Below are 12,572 nucleotides of genomic sequence, written 5' to 3'. Positions count from 1 at the left end.
GCCTCGGTCACCTCGTCTGGAAAATGGGGAGGAAGACTGTGAGCCCCGCGTGGGACAACCTGACTACCTTGTATCTACTCCAGCGCTTAGAACAGTGCTTGGCACACAGTAACAAGTACCGTCATTATTTTTATTATTATATCGTGGTTCAGTGGAAGGAGCCCGGGCTTGGGAGTCAGAGGTCGCGGGTTCGAATCTCGGCTCCGCCACTTGTCAGCTGTGTGACTGTGGGCGAGTCACTTCACTTCTCTGGGCCTCACTGACCTCATCTGTAAAATGGGGATGAAGACGGTGAGCCTCACGTGGGACAACCCGATGACCCTGTATCTACCCCAGCGCTTAGAACAGCGCTCGGCACGTAGTGAGCGCTTAACAAATACCACCGTTATTATTATATCAATGCTGTGAGACAAAGGATAGCATTTTACAATGCCACTAATAATAATTGCGGTTGTAAACACTGCATTAAACACTGAAACAGAGGCAGCACGGCCTAGCGCGTGGAGCCTGGGAGCCAGAAGGACGTGGGTTTTATTTAATAACAATAAACAGACGCACTCCCTGCCTACAACGAGCTGACGGTCTAGAGGGTGAGACAGACATAAATAAGAAAAAAATAAATGAGAGATACTGACCTAAGTGGTGTGGGGCTGGGATGAGTAAAGCGAATGAGTCAGGTTGACGCAGAAGGGAGTGGGAGAAGAGGAAAGGAGGATTTAGTCGGGGAAGGCCTGGTCTGCTGTGTGACCTTGGATGAGTCACTTCACTTCTCTGTGCCGTCCTTACCTCATCTGTAAAATAGGAATTAAGACCATAAAACCCATGTGGATCATGGACTCTGTCCCACCGGATTAGCTTGTCCCAGCGCCTAGAACAGTGTGTGGAATTCATTCACTCAATCCTATTTCTTGAGCACTTAATTCTGCGCAAAGCGCTGTACTAAGCACTTGGGAGACTAGACTAAAACAAACCGACACCTTCCCTGCACAGTACGAAGCCAACAGACATAGTCTCTGTCCCAGATGAGACTCCGGGGCTGAGGGGAAAGAGCAGCGTGGATGAAGTCTGGACCTGGGAGTCAGGAAGGACCTGGGTTCTAATTCTGCCTCTGCTGCTTGTCTACTGCGTGATCTTGGGCAAGGCATTTCACGTCTCTGGGCCTCACCTACCTCATCTGTAAAATGGGATGAAGACGGTGAGCCCCACGTGGAACATGGACTGTGTCCAACCTCATTCGCTCCCATCTACCCCAGCGCTTAGAACAGTGCCTGGCTCGAGCCCGGGCCTGGGAGTCAGAAGGTCATGGGTTCTAATCCCACCTCCACCACTTGCTTAGTGGAAAGAGCCAGGGCCTGGGAGTCAGTGGTCGTGAGTTCTAATCCTGACTCCACCGCTTGTCAGCTGGGTGACTGCGGCCCTGTCGCTTCACTCCTCTGGGCCTCGGTTCCCTCACCTGGAAAATGGGGATGAAGACGGTGAGCCCCAAGTGGGACAACCTGATGACCTTGTATCGACCCCAACGCTTAGAACAGTGCTCTGCACGTAATAAGCGCACACAAATACCGACACTTGTGGCTCAGTGGAAAGGGCCCGGGCTTGGGAGTCAGAGGTCATGGGTTCGAATCCCAGCTCTTCCGCTTGTCAGCTGGGTGACTTGGGGCAAGTCCCTTCACTTCTCTGGGCCTCAGTTCCCTCATCTGTCAAATGGGGATGAAGACTGGGAGCCCCACATGGGACCACCCGATGACCCCGTATCTCCCCGGCGCTTTCGAACAGTGCTCTGCACATAGTAGGCGCTTAACAAATACCGACATTATTATTATAATTGTCAGCTGGGTGACCTGGGGCAAGTCACTTCCCTGGGCCTCAGTTCCCTCATCTGTCAAATGGGGATAATAATAATAATGTGATTATTAATGGATTAGGATGGATTAGGATGAATTAGGATTATTAATGGCTTAGGATGAAGACTGGGAGCCCCACGGGGGACCACCTTGGACGCTCCCCAGCGCTTAGAACAGTGCCCTGCACGTAGTAAGCGCTTAACCAATACCATCATTATTATTCTTTTCAAAAAAAGAGGGTTTAACCAGTGCGGGCCTCGCCCCCCCCCCCCCCCTTTTTCGGTGGGCCGGCGCATGCGCCGCCCAACGGTCGCTGCGGGCGCGCCCGCCCCTCTACGGCGCATGCGCAGCCCCGCCCACCGCCGGCGCGCGCAGCCCCGCCCACCGCCGGCGCGCGCAGCCCCGCCCAACGGCCCCGCCCACCACCGGCGCGCGCGGCCCCGCCCCTCTCCGGCGCGCGCGCGGCCCCGCCCCTCTCCGGCGCGCGCGGCCCCGCCCAACGGTCGCGCGCGCGCACCCGCCCAACGGTCGCGGCGGCCGCGTGCCTCGCCCCGCCCCTTCTCCCCCTCCCCCCCCCCGGGGTCGAACTCGCTCGGTGATTGGCCCGGCGGCGCGCGCCTGCGCAGTCCTTCGCCCTCGGGCGGGCCGCCTGAGGCGACGGCGACGCCATTGCTCCTTTCCCGCCTTCGCTCGACGGCCGAAGGGGGAGGAAGAGGGAGGGAGGGAGGGGAAGGGGAGCCCGCCGGGACCCGCGCAGGTAGGGACAGGGAGCCGGGGGACACGGGGACCAGGAGGGGAGGACACAGGCACACGGACAGACGGACAGCCGTCCCTCGTTCTTCTCCCTCAGGCCCCCCGGCCCTGCGCCAGGCGCTGAGGAGACCACGGGCACCCCGCCCCCAGCGACCTGACAGGAGGACCCCGGGACTAATCGATAATCATCAGAATGCCAATAATAATACTTATAATAATGACGTGGGTTGGTGGGATCCATCCTAAGCGCTTGGAACGGACAGGCGGGGCGCAGGTAGAGACCATCCCTGCCCAGGGAAAGGGCCTCACGCTCTAAATAATAATGATAAAAATCCTTCATTCATGGAATAGTAATGATTGAGCGCTTATTTTATGCAGAGCACGGGGCTAAGCGCTTGGAACGGACAGTCGGGGCGCAGGTAGAGACCATCCCTGCTCAGGGAAAGGGGCTCACACTCTAAATAATAATGATAATGGTAATCATTCATTCATTGAATAGTAATGATTGAGCGCTTACTATGTGCAGAGCACGGGGCTAAGCGCTTGGAACGGACAGTCGAGGTGCAGGTAGAGACCATCCCTGACCAGGAAAAGGGCCTCACACGCTAAATAATAATAATGATGATGATAATAATTCATTCATTGAATAGTAATGATTGAGCGCTTACTATGTACAGAGCACTGGGCTAAGCGTTTGGAACGGACAGTCGAGGCACAGGTAGAGACCATCCCTGCTCAGGAAAAGGGCCTCACACTCTAAATAATAATAATGATGATGATAATCATTCATTCATTGAATAGTAATGATTGAGCGCTTACTATGTGCAGAGCACGGGGCTAAGCGCTTGGAACGGACAGTCGGGGCGCAGGTAGAGACCATCCCTGACCAGGAAAAGGGGCTCACACTCTAAATCATAATAATGATGGTAATAATTCATTCACTGAATAGTACTGATTGAGCACTTACTATGTGCAGAGCACTGGGCTAAGCGCTTGGAACAGACAGTCGGGGCGCAGGTAGAGACCATCCCTGACCAGGAAAAGGGGCTCACACTCTAAATAATAATAATAGTAATAATAATTCATTCAATAGTAATGATTGAGCACTTGCTATGTGCAGAGCACTGGGCTAAGCGCTTGGACCGTACAGTCGGGGCGCAGATAGAGACCATCCCTGACCAGGAAAAGGGGCTCACACTCTAAATAATAATAATAATAATGATAAGCATTCATTGAATAGTAGTGATTGAGCGCTTACTATGCGCAGAGCACTGGGCTAAGCACTTGGAACATACAGTCGAGGCACAGATAGAGACCATCCCTGCCCAGTAAAAGGGCCTCACAGTCTAAATAATAATGATAATGATCATCATTCATTCATTCAATAGTAATGATTGAGCGCTTACTATGTGCAGAGCACTGGGCTAAGCGCTTGGAACATACAGTCGAGGCACAGATAGAGACCATCCCTGCCCAGTAAAAGGGCCTCACACTCTAAATAATAATAATAATAATAATTCATTCAATAGTAATGATTGAGCGCTTACTATGTGCAGAACACTGGGCTAAGCACTTGGACCGTACAGTCGGGGCGCAGATAGAGACCATCCCTGCCCAGTAAGGGCCTCACAGCCTAAATAATAATAATAATGATAATGATAATCTTTCATTCATTCACTAGTATTGATTGAGCGCTTACTATGTGCAGAGCACTGGGCTAAGCACTTGGAACAGACAGTCGGGGCGCAGATAGAGACCATCCCTGCCCAGTAAGGGCCTCACAGTCTAAATAATAATAACATTGGTATTTGTTAAGCGCTTACTCTGTGCAGAGCACTGTTCTAAGCGCTGGGGGAGATGCAGGGTCATCAGGTTGTCCCCCGTGGGGCTTCCAGTCTTCATCCCCATTTGACAGATGAGGTCACTGAGGCACAGAGAAGCGAAGTGACTGGCCCACAGTCACACAGCTGACAGGTGGCGGAGCCGGGATTCAAACCCACATCCTCTGACTCCCCAACCCGGGCTCTTCCCACTTAAGCCGCGCTGCTAGCCCGGGGCAGGAGTGGGAGTCGCCCGGGACTTATCAATCGGTCCTATTTACTGAGCGCTTTCCGTGCGAAGAGCACTGTGGTAAGAGCTGAGGAGAATTATAAGAGAATTGGTCGATGCCTACAACGCACTTATGAACTAGCCCCAGGTAGGAGTGGGAGGTGCCCGGAACTAATCAATCAATGGTATTTGATGAGGACAAATGTGCTCATTGGTGTATATTTATATGACCCTATTTATTTTGTTGATGAGGTGTCCATCCCCTTGATTCTATTTATCGTGATTATATTGCTTTTGTCCGTCTCCCCCGATTAGATGAGCCCGTCACGGGGCAGGGACGGTCGCTATCTGTTGCCGAATTGTCCATTCCAAGTCCAGTGCTCTGCACATGGTAAGCGCTCAATAAATACGATTGAATGAATGAATATATTTCCTGAGCGCCTACCGTGTGAGGAGCACTGTAGTGAGACCTTAGGAGAGTATAATCTAACATCGCCGCGGAGGTGGTAGATCCGTTCCCTGCCCACGACGAGCTTACGGTACTAGCCCAGGACAGGAGCGGGAGCATCTGGCCTTGAGAGCCTTCCTCAACAAAGTAGCTGGAAAACGTGGAATTTGTTAGAGGAAGCAGCGCGGCTCAGTGGAAAGAGCCCGGGCTTGGGAGTCTGAGGTCATGGGTTCGAATCCCGGCCCTGCCCCTTGTCAGCCGGGTGACTGTGGGCAAGTCATTTCGCTTCTCTCGGCCTCACTTACCTCATCTGTCAAATGGGGATTAACTGGGAGCCTCACGTGGGACCAGCTGATGACCCTGTATCTCCCTCAGCGCTTAGTACGGTGCTCTGCACGTAGTAAGCGCTTAACAAATCCCAACATTATTATTCGGTGCTCTCTCTCTAACAGTGAGAAGCGTTGTGGCCCAGTGGATAGAACACGGGTCTGGGAGTCAGAGGACTTGGATTCTAATCCCGGCTCCACCCCGCTTGTGCCCCACTTCCCTCATCCGTAACATGGGCATTAAGACTGTGAGCCGGATGTGGGATCTGGGACTTGGTCCAAGTTGATTATTCCCTTATATCTACTACAGTGTCTGGAGTATAGTAAGCACTGAACAGATGCCATTAAAAAAGTCAGAGCAGCAGGTTGGGGACCTGAACCCAGGTCCTCTGATTCCAACATAACGTACAGTGTGAATAAAAGAACATATGAATCAGAGGAATGAAAGGAAAAATGGGTGAAAGGATGCCGGACCAGGTGGCTGAGGAAGACTCCATCCCTGGAGATCTTCTAGCCTGCAGGGAGCTGGACCACCGGGTCTCTCGTGGCCACTTCTTTTGCCCCAAAAGAACAGGCGAACGAAAAGAAAGCAAGGCACATTAAGGGATTGTAAACTGGCCGTGTACAGAAGCTCGCCTTTCCAGCGCGACCATTTGGGAGCTCTCTGCCAGGACACTCTTAAATGTTCCGGCCTTGCTGAGGGAAGAGAATCTTCTTTATTAAAAAGGAAGCGCGGGGAGGAGACGCTTTTCCTTCGCATCTCCAGAATCCTCCCCTTCCTGTCGCCGTTCCAAACTGCCGCCATGCTGGTCCAAGCCCTTGTCCCGTCCCGTCCCTTCGTCACAGCGTTTGAGCGATACCAGGATAAGACAATAAGAAGAGAGCCGCCAGGGTAGCAGCGTGGCTCAGGGGGAAGGGCCCGGGCTTCGGAGTCAGAGGTCATGGGATCGAATCCCGGCTCTGCCACTTGTCAGCTGGGTGACTGTGGGCAAGTCACTTCGCTTCTCTATGCCTCAGTTCCCTCATCTGTAAAATGGGGATCAACTGTGAGCCTCACGTGGGACAACCTGATGACGCTGTATCTACCCCAGCGCTTAGAACAGCGCTCTGCACATAGTAAGCGCTTAACAAACACCGACATTATTACTATTATTATTCTCTACGGCCTGATTGTCGGTCCATCGGTGGTATCGGGGGAGATAGACATTGAAATGACTTACAGGTAGGGGCGATAGCAGATGCCGGAGGGTGAAAAGTGAGCGGTGTTGCAGGGCACGACCCCGCCAGTCCGGGGGTCTCTCTTTCACGGCCACCCGATTTGTTGCAGGGTCTCTCTTCGCCCAGTGTGTGATCCAGTGTGGGCTCTCGCCCAGGGAGCGGGCGGGGCGCCTGCTCGACGGCTCCGGCGATGCAGACCTCCCGTCCAGGCCAGGCCGAGGACTCGCCCGCCATGGCCGACCTGCAGAGGAGCTCGGAGGAACTCGGCCTCCCCGTCTCCGGTTCCGGCCGGCCCCCCGACGATAGCCGCCAAAGGATCGACCCCGAAGATTCAGCCCGGAGCGCAGACGCGGTCGCCTCCACCTCCGCGGCTCGGCCGGGTGGGTTCTCCGGGTCCCACCCGCAGGCGAATCGGGGCCGGGGGCCCCGGGAGGACCGGAAATCCAGCCGCCGCTCCGGGAACGGCGCCGCGAGGCCCAGCCACCGGCTCGAGCCACGGGCCCGAGCGGAGCAGGCCGCCCGTCTCGGGACAGAGGATGGGCCGGCCGGCCGAGGGAGGCGGGGGGCGGCGACGGGCCCCCGACTGGAGCGAGGGAAGCCCCGGCGGGGGCCTGCCGACCCCGGCGCGGACCCGTGGGCCACGGCACGCCGGCGGAACCGTTGGTCTCCTCAGAGTGGGGAAGCCCCGGGGCCCGGGCCCCGGCCGCCGGGCCGGCCGGCCTTCCCCGCTGCGGGGAATGGGATGTCCCGGGGAGCCGGCCGGCCCCCCGGCCCTGCCGACCTCGGCCGCGGGGGACCCCGCGGGGACCCCAAGAGCAGATTCCTTCCGGCACCCAGAGTGACCGCCTCCTTTCGGCTGGCCGGGTCCGACCGGTCCCCAGACCCCGCTCCTCACGACGCAGGCGGCCAACGCGAGCGGTTGGGTGGGGCGGCCCCGGGGCCGGCGGCTACGGGTCGGGCCTTTAGGAAGCCGAGGAGAGTGGCCGCGCGCCCCGACTCATCTCTGGGCGTTTCGACGGTGTCCGGCGGCTCTCCTGCTCAGCTGCCCGTCGCCCCTCCCTCGGGTCACCCCCGAGAGCCCCCCTCAATCCCCTCCCCGGGGCAAGAAGGCCGCCCCTCCCCACCGGCAAGCCTGACGGTTTGGGGCTTTCCGGCTCCGTCCCCGGGCGTCGGAAGCCCCCCGAGTCCCCCAGGCATGTCCGTAGGGACCCCTCGGCCTCCAGGGAAGGCCAGCGGTGCCTGGGGGCCATCGCCCCCTTCCCCGGCCAGTCCGGGAGGCGGAAGGCGGCCCAGGAGGAGGCCGGACCGAAGCCCCAGCCCCAGCCGAAGCCGAGCCTCCCCGGCCGCGCCAGAGCCGAGTGGCGAGAGGGGCGGGGCCGGGCGCTGCCCCCCTCCGGGTCCCGGGGCCCGACCTGGCAGAGCAATCTGGGGTACCTCGGTGGTCCGGTGCCCGACTCGGTCAACTCCCCCTTCCTCCTTCCCTTCCCGCTGGTGTCTGGGCTCCCCCGGGACCATCCCAGTGGCTTCGTCGTGCCCCCCTTCACAGCGGCGGCAAACCTGCTCATCCGTTGCCCGCAGTTTCCAGTCTACAACCTCGACTTTTTCTGCCCCTTCATCTTTCGTGTCCCGTGCCCCCTCCCCAAAGGCCCGGTGGGTGGGGAAACGTGGGCCCCGCCCCGGGCCTTCCCGGTGCCGTTCGTCAAGGATCGCCCCCCGCGTGATCGCAGAGGGCCCGACTGCGAGCTCGACGCCCCCCCGGAGCCGTGCTCGGAGCAGCGGCGAGCGCTGGAGCGGGAACGGAGAAAGGTAAGGTGGCGGGGCCCGCGGGCACTGGGCCGTAGGGGCGCCGCAGAGGCCCCCGAAACCGGCGGGCGAGGGGCCGGCGGCGGGCCGGGGCGGGCAGACGGGCGGAGTTTAAGGGTCCCTGGCCAGCCGGAAGCGGCGCTGGCGATCATCTTTCCGGGGAAGAGAGATCCCGGTTCCGACAGCGCTCCGGGCACCCGGCTTCCCGCCAACCCGTCGCACGTGGACCGCCTGATGGCCGACCAGCTCACGGAGCGAGCCAGGGTAAGGGCCGGTCCCGCCTCGTGGGGCCGGGCGGTGGGGCGGCGGGTCCCCGAAGCGCGCGCTGACCGCCGGCGGCCACGGGTCGCCTCGGCGCTGCCTCTTGCAGGCGGTGGGCAGAGCCGCCCCCTCCGACCCCCCGACGCCGGGTGTGTGGGGGGGGGGGCGGGGTCCGCTTCAGGTTCTCACCTTGGTCGGGGAGACGGAAGGGCTCCGGGGCAGCCCCGTCCATGGCAGCGTCACACGGATGCTGGAACGCCACCTGGAAGTCATCCAGCACGACACGGAAGCGGACCACGCCGCTGGACCCGCCGGCCAAGCCGCCGGTGCCCCGAGGCCGGGCGCTTCGCGGTCCAGGGACCCCAGAGGTGAGTGAACGAATCGGCGAGTGCTCCCAGCCGGTGGCCCGTGGCCCGTCCCGGAGTAAACCTGGTCTCGACAGTGACCCGTTCTCCCCCGCTCGGGCGCCACCAGAAGCGGGGAAAGCCTCCCGGGGCATTCTTTGCCGGAGGGCACGGGGGGAGGCCTGGGCCATCTGGCCCCCCGTTCCCTCACGACCCTCTCCTCCCAGCCCCCCTTGCAGCGGGGCCTCGTTCTCGACTCACCTCCGTCCCGTGGCTCGGGCCATCCCCCCGGCCGGGGCCTCCTCCTCTCCCCCTCCACACCGAGGCAGGCGCGTCCCGGGCGCAAGTGGGTTTCCGGGGCGGAAGGGCGGGTGGCCGTCCACCCTCCCGGCCTACGGGGAGCCACATTTGGGAGTCAGGCTTCTTATTCCCGGATCGTGACCAGGGATTTCTTCTGTACGATGGAGAGGTCAGGGCGTCGGCACGGTCCAGTGACACCATCACAACACGGGGGCTCCACCCCGAGCCGCCACACTGTGATCGTGAACCCGGGCCCCTGTGCCAGGGGGAATCTCTCGCCGCTCGAGCTCCCCCAGACCCCCGGGCGTCGTCCTCGGGAGCAGGGGATGTCGGGTCCCGCCGTATCGCGGCCGCGAGACCGTCTCGAGCGGCCTTACGACCGGACTCCGTCCCCTCTCCGTTCCAGGTGACTTGACTCTGGCGGGGGCCGTCAAAGAGCTGGCCACGTCCACCCGCCAGGCCCGCACCTCGCTGTGGTGTGCCCTGCAGATGACTCTGTCCGAGTCCCCCTCCGACGTCCCCGCGAACGAGGAGGAGACGGAGAGGGAGCTGCAGGGACTTGGACCCTGAGACTTCCCGGGCCCGGAGAGCCGCCGCCCCGGCCTCAGCGAGGAACCGTCTGACTCAAGCCGGGAGGAGGGGGTGAAGGACCCATTTCTTCCCCAGGTGTGTGAGTTCCCCGAGCGGGTGGCCGGGCTTCCTCCCGAGCGGGCGGCCGGGCTCTCTCACGGAGCGGGCGGCCCGGTTCCCCCAGAACGGATGGTCTGGTTCTCCCGGAGCGGGCGGCCCGATGATCCCAAAGCGGGCGGCCGGGCTCCCCGCCGAGCAGGTTTCCACCAAGCTGACGGCCCGGTTCCCTCAGAGTGGGCGGTCCGGCTGCCTCCGAGCGGATGACCCCGTTTCTCTCCCCACCCCCCGCCCTCCCGGGGGGGCGGCCGGACTACCCCCGAGCGGGCGCTGGGCACCCCCTGAAAGGATGGCCCCGTTTCCCTAGAACGGGCAGTCCGGGTCCCCTCCGAGTGGGTGACCCAATTCCCTCCTAAGCGGGCGGCCGAGTTCCCTCCCAAGCAGAAGGCCGGAGCGGCCAGGTGCGCCGCCCCCCCCCCCCCCCCCGGAATGAGCGATCGAGCTCCCCCCGAGCGGACAGCCGGACCCCCACCGAGCGGGCGGTCGGGCTCCCCGGAAGCACCGGAGGAACTGGCGGCCGCGGGCTCGTGCTGGGGTTCCAAGCGTCTGCCCGTCGGCCGGTGTCGAGCGGACAGGTGGCAGTCGCCCGCCAGGGTCGGAGACTCGTGCCAGGGTCGGGGGTGGGGGACTCCTGCCAAGATTGGGGATTCGTGTCGGGGTCTCCCGTGGCACCGCGGAAAAGCCACGGGAAGCCCAGTTTCCCGGCGAGGGCCACACGAGGCGGTTGGGGATATTATTTCCCCCGAGAGGTTCTCCAAGAAAGGGACCCGCGGGCAAACGCGGGCAGTCGGGGGCTCCGGGTTTTGGGGCTCCGGCGGGCGGACGCTCACGAGCACCGGCAACCGCGAGGCTTCGGCCGGCCGGGTCCATCCGGGGTCTAGTCCGGACCGGCCGTCGGGTCGGGCGTTGCCGTCCGGATTATCCCCCGGGCGCTCCGCGGGGGCGACTCACCAGAGGGTCTTCCGGATTTCGGTGGGAATCGTGATAGGCGAGAGCATCTTGGCAAGCGGGCGCGAATCGTCCCTCGGGAGGAGAGATTAGATTTACGAGGGGATCACGTTTAACTTGGCGGGGTCGAAACCGGTCACGTTTCACTTAGCGGGTGGGCACTCGGCCCAAATTAGGGGTTATCCATACGGAATTTACAGGATCTCAGTTTTCAGAAACAGTCACACTGGAAGAGTTGAATTAAATGTGTTTTTAAAGTTGGTGTAGTAACGTGTGGGGTCTTTTTCGTTTTTTTTTTTTTTTTTTTGGTCAAATCATCCTAATTAAATTTTGTAATTTAGGAAATATGTATTTTGGCAAGTAACACTCAGACAAAACACTTTTAAGGTATATAAACATGACACCTCCATCTCATACTCTAGAAAGGGTTTTCTTGGGGCGGGGGGGGGCTGGACATCTCCGACTAATTCTTTACTCGGATTGGTATTTGTTAAACGCTTACTGTGTGCGGAGCACTGTCCTAAGCGCTGGGGTAGGTACAGGGTCATCGGGTCGTCCCACGTGAGGCTCACGGTCTTCAGCCCCATTAGACAGATGAGGTCACTGAGGCCCAGAGGAGGGAAGTGACTCGCCCACAGTCACCCAGCTGACGAGTGGCAGAGCCGGGAGTCGAACCCATGACCTCCGACTCCCAAGCCCGGGCTCTTTCCACTGAGCCACGCTGCTTCTCCTGGGTGTCCAAAGCCAGCGAACTGACGCGTTTAAGCCTGAGAGAAATTCCCAAAGGTCGCTGCTGGCACGAACCGTCGTCCCGTGACTTTGGAAGTCGGAAGCAGCCCGTGCTAAGGTGAATGTGGAAGGGGAGAAGTTGGAAGAGGAGGGATCTCGGCCCTCTCGCAATACGAGCTTAAGAAATATCATAAAAAACAAAAATCCCAAATTTCGCTTTGGATGCAACAGTGGAAATGGAACACTAAAAAAAAATAAATAAACCCGTGTCAGTTTTTAGTCACCAAGCATTAACCGTTCGCTAGACGGGACACCCAAGCAGCTGTCGACGTGAACATCGATCAGCGTGGCTCAGTGGAAAGAGCCCGGGCTTGGGAGTCAGAGGTCATGGGTTCTAATCCCGGCTCCGTCGCTTGTCAGCTGTGTGACTGAGGGCAAGTCACTGCACTTCTCTGGGCCTCAGTGACCTCAACTGTAAAATGGGGATGAAGACTGTGAGCCCCACGTGGGACAACCTGATCGCCTTGTGGCCTCTCCAGCGCTTAGAACAGTGCTTGGCACATAGTAAGCGCTTGACAAATACCATCATCATCATCATTATCATCAATCTCCCTTCCTCCTCATCTGGGATCCTGCGGATGGCCTGTCGACGACCGAAGTCTGGATATCTCTACCTCCTGCAGATTTACAGGAACTCTAAGGAGAAGCAGCGCGGCTCAGTGGAAAGAGCCCGGGCTTCGGAGTCAGAGGGCATGAGTTCGACTCCCGGCTCTGCCCCTTGTCAGCTGTGTGACCGTGGGCGTGTCACTTAACTTCTCTGTGCCTCAGTTCCCTCTTCTGTAAAATGGGGATTAAAAGTGCG

General features: G+C 59.6%; 1 protein-coding gene across 1 annotated transcript; it reads left to right on the top strand.

Moving 5' to 3' along the window:
* The first annotated feature begins 6,870 nt into the window (after positions 1 to 6,870).
* LOC114816142 (collagen alpha-1(I) chain-like) lies at positions 6,871 to 11,241 on the top strand. Its single transcript, XM_029078070.1, has 5 exons — positions 6,871 to 7,476; positions 7,605 to 8,444; positions 8,571 to 8,705; positions 8,884 to 9,070; positions 9,753 to 11,241. The coding sequence occupies exons 1-5, from the start codon at positions 6,871 to 6,873 to the stop codon at positions 9,914 to 9,916; spliced, it is 1,932 nt and encodes a 643-aa protein (XP_028933903.1). The 3' UTR covers positions 9,917 to 11,241.
* The last annotated feature ends 1,331 nt before the right edge of the window (positions 11,242 to 12,572 follow it).

The sequence above is a fragment of the Ornithorhynchus anatinus genome, chromosome 13, assembly GCF_004115215.2.
Source record: "Ornithorhynchus anatinus isolate Pmale09 chromosome 13, mOrnAna1.pri.v4, whole genome shotgun sequence".
NCBI classification, from domain to species: Eukaryota; Metazoa; Chordata; class Mammalia; order Monotremata; family Ornithorhynchidae; genus Ornithorhynchus; species Ornithorhynchus anatinus.
Note: the sequence above shows the minus strand (reverse complement) of the source record. Positions and strands in the feature narration are given on the sequence as shown.